A 22,567-nucleotide genomic window follows, 5' to 3' on the forward strand; every position below is an offset into this window, starting at 1 on the left:
AGAATCTGTTCAAATTTTACAAGAACGCAGACAAATACATACAATTAATTGTCGCCCTATTGTTTTGTAAAAGCTTTATGTGTTACCACGATATAAGCGGCATACTTCGAAAGACAGTAAGAAACCTATATCGAATCCGTCGTCGCCCGAGTCAACAAAAATCTACATCGCCTGCAAAGCTATGGCGTTCTGATGTGAAAATTATTCTAGAGTAAAAGGTAGATTGAAAACTGCTCCTGTCGTGGCACGAAAAGACATTAGTCCTGCGTAGAGTTAGGGATATAAACGTAGGCAACTAGCTTTCGACTTACCTGGCAGTTTCAAAGACATTTAAATCAAAACACTTTGACACAGTTCTCTCACAAACATGATCGTGATTTTGTATGTAAGAACGATACCTCAGTGTTAAAATATATTTGTTTATATTTTTAGACAGGGAAGAGCAATGATGAGCGCAACAAGAAAGAAGCTTTCTATGGCTCAAAACAGAAAAAGAACTAAGGATACAATTGATGAAATATATAAATCGGCTTCTAAGATGAGAAACGGCTTCATGAAGAAGATGCATCATTAAGCTCCACCGATACTTCTGATATCATTTCAGGTATTCAGAACGTTTCTTGTAAATTGGACAGTCAAGATAATTCGACTGGACAGTCGAAGGTGCAAGTCTCAGATGGTGGTTAAACAGTTTTCATCGTCGGTATTATCTCAGTAGGAAGATGACGTCGAGCTAGCGTCTGCTGACTGACTGCAGACGGGTAGCGATGACTAAATTATAGATCTAATGCACCCACGTAAAAATTATAGATCAGCGAAAGTCATTCTTCAGCAAACAAGCTGTATTACTAAATGATAGACATCCAGATGACAGAGTTTAGATCCACTGAACGCAACGGTGGGCGTTTGACATATCACATGTGGTTCGGAACAATGGCAAATCAGAAAAATTTTAGAAAGATCATGGCTTGTTCATTCGAAAGCAAAAAATGCAATTTACTGTATTGCCTACAAGGTATACGACACTTCTTCTACATCAGCCTTGTGTAGAGTGTCTCATTAACTGGGAAAAAAGCTTCAGAGAGGTTATCTGAGCATGAAGCATCACAAACACATAAATAATGTTTTATCAGATGGAAAACCCGTTTGCAGCAAATGAAATCGTGTCAGGGAATCGATTTCAAGATTGATAGATTAATTCACTCTCAGAAAGAAAAATGGAGAGATATACTGCATGTAGTAATGGACGCTGTCATGTATCTTGCTTTTAGAGATTCTAAAGAAACATCGAGTTATCTCACTCAGTCTAGTCAGGGAACTGTTCTTAATTTGATAATTCTGCTCGCCAAATACAATCCGACTCTCAAGTATCAGAAAGATCGAGAAAAAAAAGGGACAGCTATCTTATTTGTTGACGCCAATACAGAATGAAATCATCGATATAATACAATTATCAACGAAATCAAAGAGACCAACTATTTCACCATCATGTTTTTCTGCACCCCAGATGTATAGCACACAGAACAGATGAAGCAAGTGATTCGTTATAAGAAATTAGATGCGAAATAAAGGAAAGCTTTATTGATTGTATCGAAGTTGACGGAAAGACTGGAGAATATAACACGCAGTAAATACTAGAGAAACTAGAAGCTGATGATGTGGATGTGCAAAAATGTCGTGGTCACTCTTACAATAATGGATCTTATATAGCTGGCATATATAACGAACTTCAATCCAGAATTATGGAAATGAAACAGTTTGTGCCACGTCTAGCATTGCAAGATATTCAGCAACAACATTGCGAATATGCGGTCGCGGTTATCGTGGTGCAGCGTCCTACTTGCTTCCCAGAAATGTGGTCTTTTGCGCCCGATATTGACTTGCAATGTTTTCAGCACATCCCTGTAGTATTGTCCAGTTACTGATATGTGTGCAGGTACAACATACTGATAAACCATTCCATGAATATCATAATTTTCCCAGCAGAAGCAACCGCTTTTGCTTTTTTGGGGGTTGGTGATGAAGGAGATTTCCACACTGAGGTTTGCTGTTTGCTCTCAGGATCAAAACGATGTAGTCAAGTCTCATCAGCAGTGATTACGTTTGAAAGAAACTCCGGTACTTCCTCTAACATCAGCTTTAACTGCATGCAGACCTGCACGCGAATGTCCTTTTGTTCGGGAATCAGTCTTGGAACCCATCGCGCACATAACACGTGCCATGTGTCATTTTTCTGTCACAAAGGTGTGGGTGGCACCCAATGAAATTTTCAGTATTTCAGAAGGTGATCTTAAGGTAATTCGGCGCTCCTCTCTCACAATGACAGCAGAAGTGTTGATGTTTTCTTCCGTATGAGCAGTAACTGGAGCAGCAGATCCACATTCCTTCGAAATTTATTGTCTGCCCTCTTTAAACATTTTAAACCAACTTCGAGCGCTGTGCTGTTGGGAAGAAAGACTCTCCTATAACACTGTACAGGCCTCAGCTGAAGATTTGTTGAGACGAAGCAGAATTTCAAAGCCGCATATTGTTCCCCGCGTGTTACCTCCACTGCAGCGGTAGGCGATGCTGAAGATGTCTGACCTTGCGTGCCTCTCACAGGCGGGAACCAGGAGTCCCAACTATGAAACTACTACGGCGTGTTTGTTCCACATTAAGCTAACGGAATATCGTAAGGTTAAATTTTAGCGCGAGAAATTATGACCATAAGAAAATTATGATCATTCTTTATTGAACAGCCCTCGTATTTTGCACTCTGTGGTACTAATGCAGGGCCTTGTTAAGGTCTTACAAGAAATGAGAGAGAAACTAATAGAAAAGTGTGTCGAAGAAACCATACCTATTTCAGAAAAGTTGGAAATTGAGCCTATGCTCAAAGCAAACGAACTTCCAGAAAGAGAACGCAACACGACGAGATCTGCGAGAATGAATCAAGAACAGTACACCCGACCAAGCTGTTTCCCAAAGATATAAATGTGATATTTGGCAAAATTTTAAAACAAATTGAAGGAGTCTACACGAAAATTCCCCCTTCCTCAGTGGCCATACATTTTTAAATGTTTCGACAGAGGATCTGCAGAAAAATGGAGGCGATCTAACATAGATATTTGAAAGACTTGAACGCAGTTGATTTTTGCCTGGAACTCGCCGTATTCAAAAAGTTAGTAGCCGAAATTAATGAAAAATCAAGTGCGTTCGACCTGTTACAACATCAGTCCAGTATAAAGCTATAGCAAGATTAGAAAGAAAATAATGCTGGGCCATAAGGACTGAAGAAATGTGTACTGTATTGCTTGTCTCTTGTCTTTACTGGTTTTATGTTTCCTATATTTAATTTCATGTCACACAAAGGAGAAATTTATTAGCTAATAGGCAATAAAGAGTGCAAATTTTCTGAATTTTTCTTCTCCTGGTTACAAATAATCCCACCCAGTGTTAATGGTGACGGTTTTTAAAGGGAGCTAGGATGTCAAACAGTCCGACTAGGAGTAGGGGAGGCAATTCAGGACACACTAGTTTCCACTGTCCTGAAAATAGGTTTGATGGCTTCCATTACAAGATTTATACGTTTGAATTCAACAGAGCGAAATGCAGTGACGTACTATAGAAGAGTGATATGTGAAGAGCCGTGGCACTGCACTTTGGCACACTTCAGGCTAAATGGCTTGTCTTATATTTTCTCGAACATATATGTTTGATATATAAAATTTCAGAAAGAAGTGTGCTACAAAATGAACATGCTTTTGAAAAATCAATTTTCTAAAAAAATTTTGACTTATTATCTCAAACCCTCGAGGGGGAGAGGGGAAGGAGGGAGAGCGCCATTATCATTTTCACCCCAAGGGGACCATTCTTCCCCCAGATCCAACGCCTGGTACATGAATGGCGAGTGGTTTAAGAACAAGCAGACACAAATTTATCTGCTCCTAGAGACGCATCTACATGAGGAAGTATCCTAGAGTTGGCCTGCACCTATAATAAGAAGTATCCCTAAGTGGGGATGCATGCATTCTAAACCTTAATAACACGTTCAAATGGCTCTGAGCACTATGGGACTTAACATCTTAGGTCATCAGTCCTCTAGAACTTCAGAACTATTTAAACCTAACTAACCTAAGCACATCACACACATCGATGCCCGAGGCAGGATTCGAACCTGCGACCGTAGCAGTCACGCGGTTCCGGACTGAAGCCTCTAGAACCGCACGGCCACCGCGGCCGGCTTAATAACACGTGGTATCATATTGCACGAAATGATAAATGGCATGTCGGATGACATGGTGGCGTGTGTCATGTTATGCATGACATCCTGCATCATGTTACTTTACTTGACACGGCGTTTTACATTACATGACGTGGGAAAATAACATGTAAAAAAGCGCGAGTCTGCCAAGATGTTGTGATTCATATGTCTTTGAAACTGCCAGATCTTTTATATCTATAACTCCGCCCAGGACTTATTCGCCTTCTTTTGTGCTGTGAAAAAGTATTTTTCATTGTGGTAATTTCTTATTGACATAAAGAAAGACTAATATTATAGCTTCTAAAGAAAAAGGTCCTGTAAGTATCAAAACAGTGCTAATTGATCATGTTTCAAAACAAGTTTCCCATTTTAATTTGTTGAGGTGCGAGGTAGATTTGAAAATAACATGCAGAATAAATTAAATAAATATCAGATGGCGTGTGGCGCAATATAAAAAAACAGAAGGCAACAAAGAGCGTAAATAAGCGAAAAAATGTATAATGGAATGGCTACACCTGTTTTGAGATGCGGTCAAGGGTCGTGAACAATACGAAAGCAATACGAAACACGAATACAAGCTACTGACAAGGAATTCGTGAGATGCACGAAAGATCACAATGTTACGGATGATATTAAAAAGTGCTGTGCTGGGAATCCATTCAGTAAACGAGTTAATAAAACTGGGCGTAGATTGGTTTGAATATATCGATAGAATGTCAGAAATTTGAACCAAGACCACGATAAGACGGCTAGACTGTGATTCCTACAGAAGTCAGATATAAACATCTTACAATCTATCGCATTAACGTAAGTCATAGCAACTGTTGAAGACCTAACGTCAGATATTACAAGTACGCCTAGAAATTTTTAGCATTTTCACTAATATTCCTACTATATAGCGCAGTGATTCATAAATTTAAAGGAAATTTCACTTAATCTCCAAAAAACGCAACCATAACTTACTTCCAAATTGTAACGAAACAACGTCGTTTTCTATCTTCTACAAAAAACATTTGCTGGGGAAGAGCAAATGGTAAAGACCTACATTGCTGATAATTTCCCAGAGTGTTTGGAGATAACAACTGACGGCTACAAAACCACGGGTAATGGCAGGATGGGTAGCCCGTGGTCGTGCCCAGGCACAGGTTATAAGAACTGATTTTGCTTCCCAATGAGAAGCCGCATCTATACTAGCAGATTTACATTACTCGCAGAACCTCAGAATAAAAAGTATTTCGATTTTAATGGAGTGTAAAAGCTTGCTCCAAGCATGCGAACACCTGCCGTTCTCTGGGGAACTAATACACTGGTAGAGGACATTATGAAAGTCACCAAGGAAATTAAAATCTGGGGAAGAAGGTAAAATTTAAGTGGATATGGCCACGCTAACATTAAAAATAATGAAATAGTTGGCCACTTGGCCAAGACTGTCGTTTGAAACTGCACTTTTTAAAACGTCTTAATACCGCCATCAGATCTGAAGACTACGTCATAAAAGAAGATCTAGGAGCCCATGGGAAAACGACTATGAACCGCTGACATGCAGTAAAGGAAAGTATTATGGACAAATACAGCTAATCATTCCCTCTAAGACCTGGTTTCACAAAATTAAAGGGAATAAAAAGTTTATAAGCTCCATAATTTGCATGGGATTTAATCACTTTTCGCCGAATACACGTTCAAGACAATTCTTACTGTGAATGTGATCAACTTTAATCACATTTTTTCAAACCAGAAAACTTATTTCACACAACTAATCAGGCTGTTAATAACAAACGTAGCTGTTCTCCTTCATCAAATTAATATTATACTAGATTTCAAAAGTAATTACGAAAATTTTAAGAATGTAACTCCTGTAAAACATAAGAAAATTTGGAAATCTCAAAGACGGTTGAATGACCTGCAAACATATTTATATAATAGGCTGTTCCGAAGCTATTCCTTCGAATTAATATGGGAAATAGAGAACATCCACTGTCCATTATGCACGCAGTACAGTCTCGGACCATTGACTGTTGTGCCCATTCCAAGCCTCCCTCGTATATCCGCAATGGTACCAGCGGCGACGGCATTTCTACCAACGAGGCCTTGTTTCCCCTACGGCTTCGTACCCCAGCTGGTTCACATGCCCTCAGAAGAAGAAATCCAGACATCTGGGGTCAGCTGACCTGGCTGGCCAGACCACAGGGCCACGTCCGGCGATACATTGATACCCGACGGTGGCTCTCGTTTGACCCGTGACAGCAATGCTGAAATGGGCTGGCGCCCCCATCGTGCTGGAAGTACACCCTCCAGCGTTTCTGGAACACACATCCCACGAAGATGAGATATCTTCGTCTGCTGAGGCGGAATGGAAGAACGTACCACCCAATCAGCCTACAACTAGGAACGATGCCCCACAGATTAACACCGAATCCCTCTTGATGAGCACAAGGTCCAGTACATCGTGGATTCATAAGTGCCCAAACATGCGAACTGTGGATATTTGAATGTCAGTACACATTCCCACTCAGCGACACCGACATAATAACAACGTCAGCATCATTAACAAAATGTTCCCTAACATTACAAGCTGACATCAGAGACGGTTTCTTCCTTACAGAAATATATTTGTTTTCATGTTCTCTACATCCGGCAAAAATTTCAGCGAGTAGTTTCGGAACATCCCATACAAACAATGTGAGAAACGCAACAAGTTCTTATTCATTTTCTATCGGGTTTCCAGAACCAACGACTTCGTGCAACATTGTAGGGAAATAATCCACATCAATGATATTCGGCGATAGCGCCACCCCTGGGTCAATATCTCCTCTTCCAATCCAGTGGTTAGGGCGTCTGGTGTAGAAGTGCATAGGACGTTGACAGCCGAGTGGGACGTTGCACCGTCGTGTAGAACGCACATTATCTCGCGGACAACAAGAGCTACCGTCTTCAACTTATAGGGGACACCTCGAATAAACTCTAAGGTAAGCGCATATTCTAGTCGAGGTGTCTGCAAATACGGCCCTAGCACTTGATCTTTTACAATTTAACCCAACAAGTTGATAAAGAACTGTTACTGACCATCTCAGACAAGCTTGGTGGTATGGATTTTCACACACGGCTATTGCGTCTGTTGACGGAAGGGAGGCATATTAAGAGTTGAACGTCGCGATGAAGATGAGGTCATCAGAAACGGAACACGAGCTCCGATCGGGAAAGAGAATCTTTCGTGCCAAGGTGATCAAAATTTGGATTTCGGGACGGAAATCGTTGCCGAATACGACTCCAGTATCCTGCTCTTGATAACACCATTGCGATTGGAAGAGGCCTCATCTTTGAACGATCCAGACTGCATTAAGTTTGGCATTGCAGTCCTCTGTTGCCTAACACCGTGGCAGAACTGCACTATGCATTCAAAATCATCTGGCCTCCTTGCTTTACGACAGGAATGCTACTTGTGCCCCACCACTATTCTGCACGCTAATTTATGTGAAACGGCCATTTCACGAGCAAGGTGAGGTGTTCATATCCGTGATCTCCCACGCGAACTAAAGGGCCCCCTCAGACACTTAATGTTTATTGCACAACAGTGTTTACTGTGCAATAATGCTGACCGGCTGACATCAGTACTGACGGTTTGTGGAACACGCTGAAGGAAACCGCAGAGTTTTGAAAATATTGAAGCTCGTTCAATGTGCAGAACTGTAGACCTATATCTCTAACGTCGATCAGTTATAGAATTTTGGAACACGTATTATGTTGGAGTATAATGACTTTTCTGGAGACAAGAAATCTACTCTGTAGGAATCAGCATGGCTTTCGAAAAAGACGATCGTGTGAAACCCAGCTCGCGCTATTCGTCCACGAGACTCAGAGGGGCATAGACACGGGTTCCCAGGTAGATGCCGTGTTTCTTGACTTCCGCAAGGCGTTTTGATACAGTTCCCCACAGTCCATATCCTCTTACTTTGTTCATTAAACGACTATCAGACCAATTGTGTGATTGGATTGAAGAGTTCCTAGATAACAGAACGCAGCATGTCATTCTCAATGGAGAGAAGTCTTCCGAAGTAAGAGTGATTCCAGGTGTGCCGCAGGGGAGCGTCGTAGGACCGTTGCTATTCACAATATACATAAATGACCTTACGGATAACATCGGAAATTCACTGAGGCTTTTTGCGGATGATGCTGTGGTATATCGAGAGGTTGTAACAATGGAAAATTGTAATGAAATGCAGGAAGATCTGCAACGAGTTGACGCATGGTGCAGGGAATGGCAATTGAATCTCAGTGTAGACAAGTGTAATGTGCTGCGAATACATAGAAAGAAATATCCTTTATCATTTAGCTACAATATAGCAGGTCAGCAACTGGAAGCAGTTAATTCCATAAATTATCTGGGAGTAGGCATCAGGAGTGATTTAAAATGGAATGATCGTATAAAATTGATCGTCGGTAAAGCAGATGCCAGACTGAGACTCATTGGAAGAATCCTAAGGAAATGCAATTCGAAAACAAAGGAAGTAGGTTACAGTACACTTGTTCGCCCACTGCTTGAATACTGCTCATCGGTGTGGGATCCGTACCAGATAGAGTCGATAGAACAGATAGAGAAGATCCAACGGAGAGCAGCGCGCTTCTTTACAGGATCATTTAGCAATCGCGAAAGCGTTACGGAGAGGATAGATAGACTCCAGTGGAAGACCGTGCAGGAGAGACGCTCGGTAGCTCGGTACGGGCTTTTGTTGAAGTTTCGAGAACAACCTTCACCGAGCAGTATATTGCTCCCTCCTACGACTGTCTCGCGAAGAGACCATGAGGATAAAATCAGAGAGATTAGAGCCCACACAGAGGCATACTGACAATCTTTCTTTCTACGAACAATACGAGACTGGAATAGAAGGGAGAACCGATAGAGGTACTCAAAGTGTCCTCAGCCACACACCGTCAGGTGACTTGCAGAGTATGGATATACATGCAGATGTAGATATGCCGTGTAAGGGCTGTATTGCGCAATGCAAGTCAGTTCCTGCCATGACCGAGAGAAAATGAATTCGCTCCATGCATTTCCACAAAGAACTGAAAAAATAAATGGGAAAAGGTCAGGTAGTGGGCTGTGAAGCCCTTTCTCTTTCTAATTTAATGAGTGAGACGTTTTAAATAAAACTTATCTCAGTAAGTCACTACAGGAAGGGGACATGAACCCTAAGAACTTGCTTATAAACATAGCACCGTGAAAAGAAAAAGAAACCTCCAATGACGATGAACCAGATCAAAAATTTCTAGATAAAAGAAACTGTCAAATACAAATGGAGCATCTGTATTGTCTCGTGGGTCAGCGACATCAAGTCAATGAGGTGATTGACGACGCCATTGTCCAGTGACAGTTCACCGATCAACTTAACAAAATTATTACGTAAAAGATGTACATAAAAACTGAAAGAAATGTTCGGTAAATCTATCTCAGGGCGGTTCTGCTTCTTGATGACGAACAAATACCGAAAGAACACGTAATGTGTCTGGTCGCGGTACCACCAAACAATTCGCTCCCTGTCTCCCTTACGGCCCCTGAAAGAATTGCTGAAGTATATGAAAAATTACCTTTATCAACATGGGAATCAAACAAGTCAAGTATTACGAAATAAATGCAACCTAGATATTACAATATTATGTTCTGTTTAAGTGACAGCACAATGAAACGTTCATCCTTACGGTGCAAGAGCAGCTTGGGAAAAAGCTCGTAACTGAGGCAAGAAAGAGTGAAATAAAATCCTCGTCTTGTTAAAACAGAAAACTACTCTGAATTCTTTTCGCTTCTGGAACAGCAAGAGTCCCTGTCCATAAAACAATGCTTTGACTTGATAACATGGAGTATTTGACTCATAACTCGGAAAATAAATTTACGATGCATCTCAATAATGATACAATTACACATAGGCTTTTTTTTCCTTTGTGTATCCATACAGTTTCGTGAATTATGTTTAAGTATTTCTCATGGGTATCATAGTGGAAAGCACAATACGGAACTTGAAGTTATGTTTGTGACTGTTCAAGAAACGCCGGATACATAGTTGTTCACAATAGCAGAGGAAACTGAAGATCACGGTGTCATGGCAGTAAAAGAAACGTTTATTTTACCTGTAGCAGTTCTCAGAATTGACAAATAAAATCAAGTTAGCCGTCGAGCGAGAGCATAAGTTTAATTTTCTTGGAACAGTTGCCCCAGTACACATGTCAGATTTAAATCAGAACAATAGCTTTTTCCCTCCTGCAAGAGTTATTATAGCAGATCAATACACAGAAAACAGAGCATGTATACTATAAATTATGCAGTACACTCGATTCATTTTGAATTAGTTCTCGCCGTGGATTACGATTTTATGCTGCTACGAAAAAGCCCATGGTCCACTCAAATACTTTCTAAGACAAAAATCGAGCGAGGTGGCGCAGTCGTTAGCACACTGGACTCGCATTCGGGAGGACGACCGTTCTATCCCGCGTCCGGCCATCCTGATTTAGAATTTCCGTGATTTCCCTAGATCACTCCAGGCAAATGCCGGGATGGTTCCTTTGAAAGGGCACGGCCGACTTCCTTTCCCATCCTTCCCTAATCCGAGCTTGTGCTCCGTCTCTAATGACCTCGTTGTCGACGGGACGTTAAATACTAATATCCTCCTCCTCCTCCTCAGAGACAAAAAGGATTGCAATTTCAGAAAAACTGGATGATTTATGTCAGTACTGCATCTCTGGCCCCTATGGAGGCAGTTATTCGGCTTGGCATTGATCGACAGAGTTTTTGTATGTGCTCCTAGAGGATATCGTGCCACATTCTGACAAACTAGCGCGGAAGATCGTCAAATTTTCGACATCGTTGGAAGGCCCCGCCCACAATGCTCCAAACTTCTTAGTTGGGGAGAGATTTTGAAACTTTGTTGGCCAAGGTATGGTAGGACGAAGCAGTAGAAACTCTCGCCGGTGTGTGGGCGGGCATTAACTTCCTGAAATGTAAACGCAGGACGGCTTGCAATGAAGAGCAACTAAACGAAGCTCCTGCTATGAAATGGATTGGCACCGCGGACCAACCGCTCTTGGTTGTCAGATAGTGTAGCGGGCGACAATCATGTTGGTAATCCGCCGCTATTCGGGACCTCTCCAGACACGTCTTCGGCTTGGAATCTCGTTGACTGGAACTGAATTGTCTTCAGCTTCAAACGTAAAAACTGAACGAAATGTTCGGTAAAGCGATCTCAGGGCGGTTCTGCTTATTGATGACGAACAAATAACGAAAGAACGCGAAATGTGTGTGGTCGCTGGAGAAGGTCTGGACAGCTATGGACTCTGGAATAAATTATCCAGTTTTTCCAAAAGCGTAATCATTTGTCTAGAAATCTATCGATTTCCGTCCCGTTCGGGTAATGTCTGCACAATTTCTGCTTGCGTCTTGAAAATCATGCAACTCAATCGCAATACATGAGAATCCCACATCGTCAAGCGCCGACTTGTTCACTATGTACGCGTTCCGAAAGTACACTACTGGCCATTAAAATTGCTACACCACGAAAATGATGTGATACAGACGCGAAATTTAACCCACAGGAAGAAGATGCTGTGATATGCAAATGATTAGCTTTCCAGAGCATTCACACAAGGTTGGCGCCGGTGGCGACACCTACAACGTGCTGACTTGAGGAAAGTTTACAGCCGAGTTCTCATATACAAACAGCAGTTGACCGGCGTTGCCTGGTGAAACGTTGCTTTGATGCCTCGTGTAAGGAGGAGAAATGCGTACCATCACATTTCCGACTTTGATAAAGGTCGGATTGTAGCCTATCGCGATTGCGGTTTATCGTATCGCGACATTGCTGCTCGCGGTGCTCGAGATCCAATGACTGTTAGCAGAATATGGAATCGGTGGATTCAGGAGGGTAATACGGAACGCCGTGCTGGATCCCAACGGCCTCGTATCACTAGCAGTCGAGATGACAGGCTTCTTATCCGCATGGCTGTAACGGATCGTGCAGCCACGTCTCGACCCCTGAGTCAACAGATGGGGACGTTTGCAGGACAACAACTATCTGTACGAACAGTTCCACGACGTTTGCAGCAGGACGGACTATCAGCTCGGAGACCATGTCTGCGGTTACCCTTGACGCTGCATCACAGACAGGAGCGCCTGCGATGGTGTACTCAACGACGAACCTGAGTGCACGAATAGCAAAACGTCACTTTTTTCGGATGAATCCAGGTTCTGTTTACAGCATGAAGATGGTCGCATCCGTGTTTGGCGATATCGCGGTGAATGCACATTGGAAGCGAGTATACGTCATCGCCATACTGGCGTATCACCCGGCGTGATGGTATGGGGTGCCATTGGTTACAAGTCTCGGTCACCTCTTGTTCGCATTGACGGCACTTTGAACAGTGGACGTTACATTTCAGATGTGTTACGACCTGTGGCTCTACCCTTCTTTTCCCTGCGAAACCCTACATTTTAGCAGGATAACGCACGACCGCATGTTGCAGGTCCTGTACGGACCTTTCTGGATACACAAAATGTTCGACCGCTGCCCTGGCCAGCACATACTCCAGATCTCTCACCAAGTGAAAACGTCTGGTCAATGGTGGCCGAGCAACTTGCTCGTCGTAATGCGCCAGTCACTACTCTCGATGATCTGTGGTATTGCGTTGAAGCTGCATGGGCAGCTATACCTGTACACGCCATGCAAGCTCTCTTTGACTTAAAGCCCAGGCGTATCAAGGCCGTTATTACGGCCAGAGGTGGTTGTTCTGGGTACTGATTTCTCAGGATCTATGCACCCAAATTGCGTGAAAATGTAATCATATGTCAGTTTTAGTATAATATATTTGTCCAATGAATACCCGTTTGTCATCTGCATTTCTTCTTGGGGTAGCAATTTTAATGGCCAGTAGTGTAAATATTGCGTAATAATAATCTGCCGTCCTTTTCTAACCCGAACGTGTGCTGAGCCTCGAATGGCAGCACTCAGCACTATTATTTCTCTCTTCAGAAGCCAGAGTGAGTAGGAGTGACAGATCATGTGATACAGTAGAGAAACCTAACACCCTCACCTATTTCTCGAAGCCGATACGTTATGGCTGTAACGATCATTATTTTTTATTCTGCTTCCTTCGTTTCTTGATAATTGCGACTCTTGTCAGCTCCACTGAATCTTGCCCAGTGGTCTTCACTAATTAGCGAAAAATTACGTAAACAGCAGTAACTCGAGGAAACTAACAGCATTTGACACGATAAATGAATAGCTGTACTGTACAAGACTCCTGTATGAGCATCATCGGTGTTGTAGGCCTCTTGTGATCCCTGTGGGTACAGGGTCTAAAACTGAATGGCGCTCCTAGAATATGAGATACCAAATGCTGTCCAATAGCGACGAGGCAATATTTTCTCGACGATCCTCTACGGAGGGGAGTGAGGTCGTGGCAAGAAGAATATGAGAAAACGTTAAGACTATTAGCGGTATCTGAACAGTATGCAAATATTACCTTGGGCAGGTATGTGTCAGGAGTCCGGCTCGGCCGTTGGAAATTCCGATGTAAATGTCAGGGTCCAAAAGACCTTGCAGCAGTTGAGCAAACCGTTAGTAAGTGCTGTAATGTGTATCAGTACGACTAAATCACAATTCGCGTCGTGCAACTTTCACCATTACACCCAGCAGACCCGGTGACAATGCCTAGGTTGATAAAACCACAATAAAGAGAATTAGCAAAATATCGTGAATCAGTGACGTCCAACGACGGAGCTTACAGGTGTAGGTGTTTCCTGTTAACACTATATTCGCGTTAACGACACACGCCAATTAAAGCCGGACTCCTGACACATACCTGCCCAAGGTAATATTTGCATACTGTTGTCCGCTTGTCACACGCATCTCCACTTACCGCTTACTATAGAGTAGTGTCCCCTGTCCATTACTCCTCTTCGCTCGCAGCCGTACTGTGTCCCCGTGAGAGGTCGAACAACAGGGTAAGCCCGGGGGGAGTCGGACCACTGGGTGGAACGGAGAACGGACCAGAGGCGCATTCCGCAAATGCGTCGCTAGTGAGCAGCTCTCGCTACTTGTGAGGAAACACTTTTGTAAACGAATGTCGTGCAAAATTGTTGCTGTTATTTTCGTGTTAGTTCTGGAAAGGTCAAAAAGGAACACAAACGTCTCAAAAATGAGATCGACAGGAAGTGCAAAATGGCTAAGCAGCCATGGCTAGAGAACAAATGTAAGGATGTAGAGACTTATCTCACTAGGAAAATTAAAGAGACCTTTGGAGAAAAGAGAAGCACTTGTATGAATATCAAGAGCTCAGATGGAAACCCAGTTCTAAGCAAAGAAGGGAAAGCAGAAAGGTGGAAGGAGTATATAGAGGGTCTATACAAGGGCGATGTACTTGAGGACAATGTTATAGAAATGGAAGAGGATATAGATGAAGATGAAATGGGAGATATCATACTGCGTGAAGAGTTTGATAGAGCACTGAAAGACCTAAGTCGAAACAAGGCCCCGGGAGTAGACAACATTCCATTAGAACTACTGACAGCCTTAGGAGAGCCAGTCGTGACAAAACTCTACCATCTGGTGAGCAAAATGTATGAGACAGGCGAAATACCCTCAGACTTCAAGAAGAATATAATAATTCCAATCCCAAAGAAAGCGGGCGTTGACAGATGTGAAAATTACCGAACTATCAGTTTAATAAGTCATGGCTGCAAAATACTAACGCGAATTGTTTACAGACGAATGGAAAAACGGGTAGAAGCCGACCTCGGGGAAGATCAGTTTGGATTCCATAGAAATATGGGAACACGTGAGGCAATACTGACGCTACCACTTATTTTAGAAGAAAGATTAAGGAAAGGAAAACCTACGTTTCTAGCATTTGTAGACTTAGAGAAAGCTTTCGACAATGTTGATTGGAATACTCTCTTTCAAATTCTAAGGTGGCAGGGGTAAAATACAGGGAACGAATGGCTATTTACAATTTGTACAGAAACCAGATGGCAATTATAAGAGTCGAGGGACATGAAAGGGAAGCAGTGGTTGGGAAGGGAGTGAGACAAGGCTGTAGCCTCTCCCCGATGTTTTTCAATCTGTATATTGAGCAAGCAGTAAACGAAACAAAAGAAAAATTCGGAATAGGTATTAAAATCCACGGAGAAGAAATTAAAACTTTAAGGTTCGCCGATGACATTGTAATTCTGTCAGAGACAGCAAAGGACTTGGAAGAGCAGTTGAACGGAATGGACAGTGTCTTGAAAGGAGGGTATAAGATGAACATCAACAAAAGCAAAACTAGGATAATGGAATGTAGTCGAATTAATAATGGAATGTAGTCGAATTAAGTCGGGTGATGCTGAGGGAATTACATTGGGAAATGAGACACTTAAAGTAGTAAAGGAGTTTTGCTATTTGGGGAGCAAAATAACTCGTGATGGTCGAAGTAGAGAGGATATAAAATGGAGACTGGCGATGGCAAGGAAAGCATTTCTGAAGAAGAGAAATTTGTTAACATCAAGTATAGATTTAAGTGTCAGGAAGTCGTTTCTGAAAGTATTTGTATGGATTGTAGCCATGTATGGAAGTGAAACATGGACGATAAATAGTTTGGACAAGAAGAGAATAGAAGCTTTCGAAATGTGGTGCTACAGAAGAATGCTGAAGATTAGATGGATAGACCACTCAACTAATGAGGAGGTACTGAATGGAATTGGGGAGAAGAGGAGCTTGTAGCACAACTTGACTAGAAGAGGGGATCGGTTGGTAGGATATGTTCTGAGGCATCGAGGGATCACCAATTTAGTATTGGAGGGCAGAGTGGAGGGTAAAAATCGTAGAGGGAGACCAAGAGATGAATACACTAAGCAGATTCAGAAGGATGTAGGCTGCAGTAGGTACTGGGAGATGAAGAAGCTTGCACAGGATAGGGTAGCATGGAGAGCTGCAGTCTCAGGACTCAAGACCACAACAACAATAATAAACAACAACAACAGGTGTGAGGTCCGAGGTTGTGCCAGTGAAGGAATTTGATTTGCGCAGATGACTCTGCTCTTTTCATGTGCTTGGATTCATTAGGTCTTTTGATGAGTTTCGAAGTATTTCGTTGGCCTTTGTGTGAGATTCTGTTCTTCAGTTTGTTGGCACATGCGCGTCTCTCGACGAGTGAGTACGATCTGGATCTACTGCAGTATCCAGTGGTGTTATCCAACTTGACTTGAAGCCACATGTACCGTTTAAAACGTTGGCTGATGTACCTCACGCTGAGTTGAGCAGTTCTAGAAACTGCAGAGGGCTAATTTTCCTCGCTGGATTATTTGTCATAAAAGTACTGCAGACGTTGTAAAAATAGCTTTAGAGTTTATCTGAAAAACGCTCGGCGCAGGGGCTGCAACCAGCGGGCTGTATGTGGTGGTAGATTCATTACAATAATCCCTAGTTCCTCAGGCAACTCTCAATTTTTCCAAACAGCTTTTGTGAGACGTTTGTCCATCAAGTTCAAGCAATACTTTACCAGCTGCTTTCCTGTGCATGAAATGGGTTTCGAACCAATACCCATTATGAAAAAAACACGTGTGAATCAAACCTTTTTCAAAATGTAAGTGAAACTTAAAGTATCACCTAAGGTAAATTTACGAGTAATTGTGGTGGCTCTCTCCAAGTGACACGGTCCATCTTAGCGAACTCGGTGGTCATTTTACGTTAGTTTCATGTCTACACACTTGTCACGCTCGCAATATAAAAAGCTGCATCATACGGTACAAAGTAACCCTTACGATTTAAATTACTTAACTAACAACGAAAAATTTCCCCTTTCCAGTTCTTGTTGTTGTGATCTTCAGTCCTGAGACGGGTTTGATGCAGCTCTCCACGCTACTCTATGCTGTGCAAGCTTCTTCATCTCCCAGTACTTAGTGCAGCCTACATCCTTCTGAATCTACTTAGTGTATTCATCTCTTGGTCTCCCTCTACGATTTTTACCCTCCACTCTGCCCTCCAATAATAAATTGGTGATCCCTTGATGCCTCAGAACATGTCCTACCAACCGATCCCTTCTTCTAGTCAAGTTGTGCCACAAAATCCTCTTCTCCCCAATTCTATTCAGTACCTCCTCATTAGTTGAGTGGTCTATCCATCTAATCTTCAGCATTCTTCTGTAGCACCACGTTTCGAAAGCTTCTATTCTCTTCTTGTCCAAACTATTTACCGTCCATGTTTCACTTCCATACATGGCTACACTCCATACAAATACTTTCAGAAACGACTTCCTGACACTTAAATCAATACTCTTCTTCAGAAACGGTTTCCTTGCCATTGCCAGTCTCCATTTTATATCCTCTCTACTTCGACCATCATCAGTTATTTTGCTTCCCAAATAGCAAAACTCATCTACTACTCCACACCTACGAAAGCTAAAACTTCCAAGATGACCACTTCGATACAGACTACTTCTAGGCGACGGCCTACAAAACGTTTGAACAAAACCATCAGTTTGTTAGAAAGGCTGATGTTCAGTGAAGCTTTATAATAAACTGATAAAACTGTTCTGGGGTGAACCCTTTACTGCCGGCCGCTGTGGTCGAGCGGTTCTAGGCGTTACAGTCCGGAAGCGCAGGGCTGCTACGGTCGCAGTTTCGAATCCTGCCTCGGGTATGTGTGGTGTCCTTAAGTTAGTTAGGTTTAAGTTGTTTTAAATCTAGGGGGCTGATGACCTCAGATGTGAAGTCCCATAGTGCTCAGAGCCATTTGAACTCGGCCGAGTGCGACCACTCATGCATATTGTCATATCTCTTGTATTTTTGTTGGCAGTAATATATTGTGCTTACGTTTAGATGACAAGCTACACGAACGTGCTTCCAGACGTCAAAATAGGATATAAAAGCATACAAACTTTCTCAAGTAAAAGAGTGGTCCATCTTTCCCGGACTTGCCCTATTGTATAGCTACATCTTATCTACGTCTACAGCATACTCCGCAAGCCAACGGGTGTGTGGCGGAGAGTACTTTAGGTGCCACTTTATGATCCCTCCAACCCAGTTCCACTCGCGAATAGTGCGTGGGAAGAATGACTTTCTCTAACCTCTCGAATTATCTTGGCTGGTTCAAATGGCTCTGAGCACTGTGGGACTTAACTTCTGAGGTCATCAGTCCCCTAGACTTATAACTACTTAAATGTAACTAACCTAAGGACACCACACACATCCATGCCCGAGGCAGGATTCGAACCTGCGACCGTAGCGTTCGCTCGGTTCCAGACTGTAGTGCCTAGAATTGCTCGGCCACTTGGCCGGCTCGAATTATTTCCTCGTGATCGATACGTGAGATGTGTGTGGGGAGAAGAAATAAGTTGTGCGACTCCTCCTGAAAAGTGCTGTCCCGAAATTTAAATAGTAAATCTCTCCCTGATGCACAACGCCTCTCTTGTAATGTCTGCCAGTGGAATTAGTTTAGCATCTCCGTAACGCTCTCTCGCTGTGACGAAACGCGCCGCTCTTCGTCGGATATACTCCATCTCCTCTATCAGTCCTACCTGATTGGGATCCGAGACAGATGAACAGCACTCAAGAATCGGGCGACTAAGCGTCTTACAAGCGACTTCTTTCGTGGATGAACTACATTTCCTTAAGATTCTTCCGATGAATCTGAGTCGTATCTGCTTTTCCCACTATCTGTTTTATATGGTCATGCAACTTAAGATCGTTCTCGATAGTTAAGCCTACATACACTACTGGCCATTAAAATTGCTACACCACGAAGATGACGTGCTACAGACGCGAAATTTAACCCACAGGAAGAAGATGCTGTGATATGCAAATGATTAGCTTTTCAGAGCATTCGCACAAGGTTGGCGCCGGTGGCGACATCTACAAAGTGCTGACATGAGGAAAGTTTCCAACCGATTTCTCATACACAAACAGCAGTTGACCGGCGTTGCTACGGAACGCCGTGCTGGATCCCAACGGCCTCGTATCACTAGCAGTCGACATGACAGGCATCTTATCCGCATGCCTGTAACGGATCGTGCAGCCACGTCTCGCTCCCTGAGTCAACAGATGGGGACGTTTCCAAGACAACAACCATCTGCACGAACAGTTCGACGACGTTTGCAGCAGCACGGACTATCAGCTCGGAGACCCTGGCTCCGGTTACACTTGACGCTGCATCACAGACAGGAGCGCCTGCGATGGTGTGCTCGACGACGAACCTGGGGTCAGAAATGGCAAAACGTCATTTTTTCGGATGAATCCACGTTCTGTTTACAGCATCACGATGGTCGCATCCGTGTTTGGCGACATCGTGGTGAACGCACATTGGAAGCGTGTATTCGTCATCGCTATACTGGCGTATCACCCGGCGTGATGGTATAAGGTGCCATTGGTTACAAGTCTCGGTCACCTCTTGTTCGCATTGACGGAAATTTGAACAGTGGACGTTACATTTCAAATGTGTTACGACCTGTGGCTCTACCCTCCTTTTCCCTGCGAAACCCTACATTTTAGCAGGATAACGCACGACCGCATGTTGCAGGCCCTGTACAGACCTCTCTGGATACACAAAATGTTCGACCGCTGCCCTGGCCAGCACATTCTCCAGATCTCTCACCAAGTGAAAACGTCTGGTCAATGGTGGCCGAGCAACTGGCTCGTCGCAATACGCCAGTCACTACTCTTGATGAACTGTGGTATTGTGCTGAAGCTGCATGGGCAGCTGTACCTGTACACGCCATCCAAGCTCTCTTTGACTTAAAGCCTAGGCGTATCAAGGCCGTTATTACGGCCAGAGGTGGTTGTTCTGGATACTGATTTCTCAGGATCTATGTACCGAAATTGTGTGAAAAATTAATGACATGTCAGTTCTAGTATAATATATATGTCCAATGAATACCCGCTTGTCACCTGCATTTCTTCTTGGTGTAGCAACTTTAATGGCAAGTAGTGTATTTTACAGCTGTCGATGTCTCCTGCTGTAATCTGCCCTGAAAGATCGATATGTCGTCAGGCGCACATACCTATCGCGTCTGTTCTTTCGGACATGCATGTCCGACCTGATAGAACGGACACCATACCTACACGAATATAAACTGATATCCGAGAAAAACAAAAATCTAAAGAATTCCCAAAAATAAGAAGCGCGGAGACTAGCAGGTGTGCGCGAATGCTACGTCAGATGCCGAAATTGCGGCTTGGGGTAACCCCATGCACGCCTGTACCGCAGCTCTCGTGATTGTGAGGCATTCCTTTGTGGGGCGACCGTTGGCGTTGTCGTGGAACGCCGGCCCAGCTGAGAGAGTTGCTGACGTAGCGGGCGGTTGGGTGGTGGGGGCAGGGGCCGGTGGTGGGGGAAGCTCGGGAAGGGTCCCGCGTGCAGTTTTTAGACGCGGACCTGGCGTGCTCAATCGGCGCAGTGTTGTCTGCTCCGTGCCGCAGGTAGGCAGCCGAGGGTCTTAACGTCTCGTCCCGTGTTGTGTCGTGTGTGGCAGCGCGTCCGAATCGCGATGGCTGCGACCAGGGTCGTGGGCTCTATGGCGGGATTCGCTGGCAGCGCCGCGGCCAACGGCTTCACGCCCGAAAAGCGACAGCAACCGCAGCAGCAGGAGGAAGAAGAAGACCGCACGAGGTGAGTTAAAGCTCTATGGAGCGCTGCGCCATGCTTTCGTCGCCATGCCGTCGCGTCGGCCAGCTTACATCAGCTTCCGCTCTGACCTGCTTGTCTTCCTAAACGGAATACGCAGCGTTACTCACTTGGTTGGTCTCGACGATGAGCCTACTAAAACAGTTTTGAATAATAGTAATGCAGGTAATCATTTCATTGTACAGATTCCGTGCTTGCCGGTTAAAATATATACGTAGAGTAGCAATCTTAGACATGAAGTCTTCGAAGAGCTCTGGATTAAAGTTAAGTAGTGGACCCCTTGCTTCAGTCCGGAACCGCGCTGCTGCTACGGTCGCAGGTTCGAATCCTGCCTCGGGCATGGCTGTGTGTGATGTCCTTAGGTTAGTTAGGTTTAATTAGTTCTAAGTCTAGGGGACTCATGACCTCAGATGTTAAGTCCCATAGTGCTTAGAGCCATTTTTTGGACCCCCTTCCACCTTTCGTTCTGTATTTACAATGTAAAATTATGTAAATAATATGCACCAAAATACTCACCAGATTTTTTCCATAATCTAAAACAGATTTCCTGATTTTACTTTGCAATTTTAGTCTTTACTACAAAAGTTGCGTTAAATATGGGACGAAAGTAAACGTTAGGTTGCGCTGCACGTCACTCTGTTAACACAACAATCTTAATTTGACTTTCACATTCGTTGGCTTCAACTCTCAAACTGAACTATCACCTTACAACCTGACATAGACCTGACGCTACGCTACAAGCCAATCTGTCATCACGGAGCAGGCCTGGGTGGCCGAGTGGTTCTAGGCGCTTCAGTCTGGAACCGGGCGACCGCTGCGGTCGCAGGTTCGAATCCTGCCTCGGGCATGGATGTGTGGGATGTCCTTAGGTTAGTTAGGTTTAAGTAGTTCTAAGTTGTAGGGGACTGGTGACCTCAGAAGTTAAGTCCCATAGTGCTCAGAGCCATTTGAACCATTTTTTTTTTGTCATCACGGAGACGGTGGGGGCTGCGCTGTAACATTATGATGATGATGATGATATGTACAATTATTGAGACGAAAAGGCAACGAGGATTGTTCCGGTCCTCTCTAGCTCAAGTTTTTTTCTCCTTTTTTTCGTTTAATAAATGTTACCTAAAGGTTAATGCTATTTTTTTTGTAAAACATCCGAAGATAGTTGGTTGGCCGAAACGCACGGAATGGAAGTAATTAAAAATATTGTGACAAAGACATAGGAAATTATATTCGCAGATGATTCTGCAATAAAAAAAAAGTCTTTAAATATTTGTTATGTCCTTAACACGTTACGGCGCAGTCGTTTTATCTTCAGTGGGTCTCACATAGTTGTTTATCTTAAATACACAGGGCTACACGAACAAAACTGCCGATGAAAGATCAGGTTGAAAGAAACTAGTATTTTAATTTTGACCCAAAACGTGTTTTTGTCTTTCGAAATTTTTCGTGATACGAAATTTATAAGCAACCAACAAAGGTGATTACAGCGCCGGTTCAATGCCCCAAGCAACCGACCCGCCGCTGGGAGCGCCAAGGTTAGAGGGGCGCCCAAGAGTAAGATTTGTTTGTATACACAGTGCTTTACCACAATAATTGGTTGCGGGAACTGTACGAGAGGAAAAACAGAGTGGTAGGCGCCAAATGATAAGTAACATGGGTGGGAAAAATGTTCTTATGACGCACCTGCTTTGAA

General features: G+C 43.5%; 1 protein-coding gene and 1 non-coding gene across 3 annotated transcripts in view; both read left to right on the top strand.

The window, feature by feature from the left end:
- Nucleotides 1–22,567, top strand: part of LOC126428321 (uridine phosphorylase 1) — a 476,800-nt gene that overhangs the window by 302,919 nt on the left and 151,314 nt on the right. The window contains exon 1 of one of the 2 annotated variants that reach the window (XM_050090258.1): nt 20,666–20,865. The exons of the other annotated variant lie outside the window; for it this stretch is intronic. Coding sequence (XP_049946215.1) covers nt 20,744–20,865 — 122 coding nt within the window. The 5' untranslated portion in view covers nt 20,666–20,743. Of the gene's footprint in view, nt 1–20,665; nt 20,866–22,567 lie in introns of those variants that run through there. 2 annotated transcript variants of the gene reach the window in all.
- Nucleotides 21,644–21,727, top strand: Trnas-gga (transfer RNA serine (anticodon GGA)). Its single transcript is given in 2 exon segments — nt 21,644–21,683; nt 21,693–21,727. It is a non-coding gene; the product is annotated as a tRNA-Ser (tRNA).

This window comes from Schistocerca serialis, chromosome 12, assembly GCF_023864345.2.
Source record: "Schistocerca serialis cubense isolate TAMUIC-IGC-003099 chromosome 12, iqSchSeri2.2, whole genome shotgun sequence".
Taxonomy (NCBI): Eukaryota; Metazoa; Arthropoda; class Insecta; order Orthoptera; family Acrididae; genus Schistocerca; species Schistocerca serialis.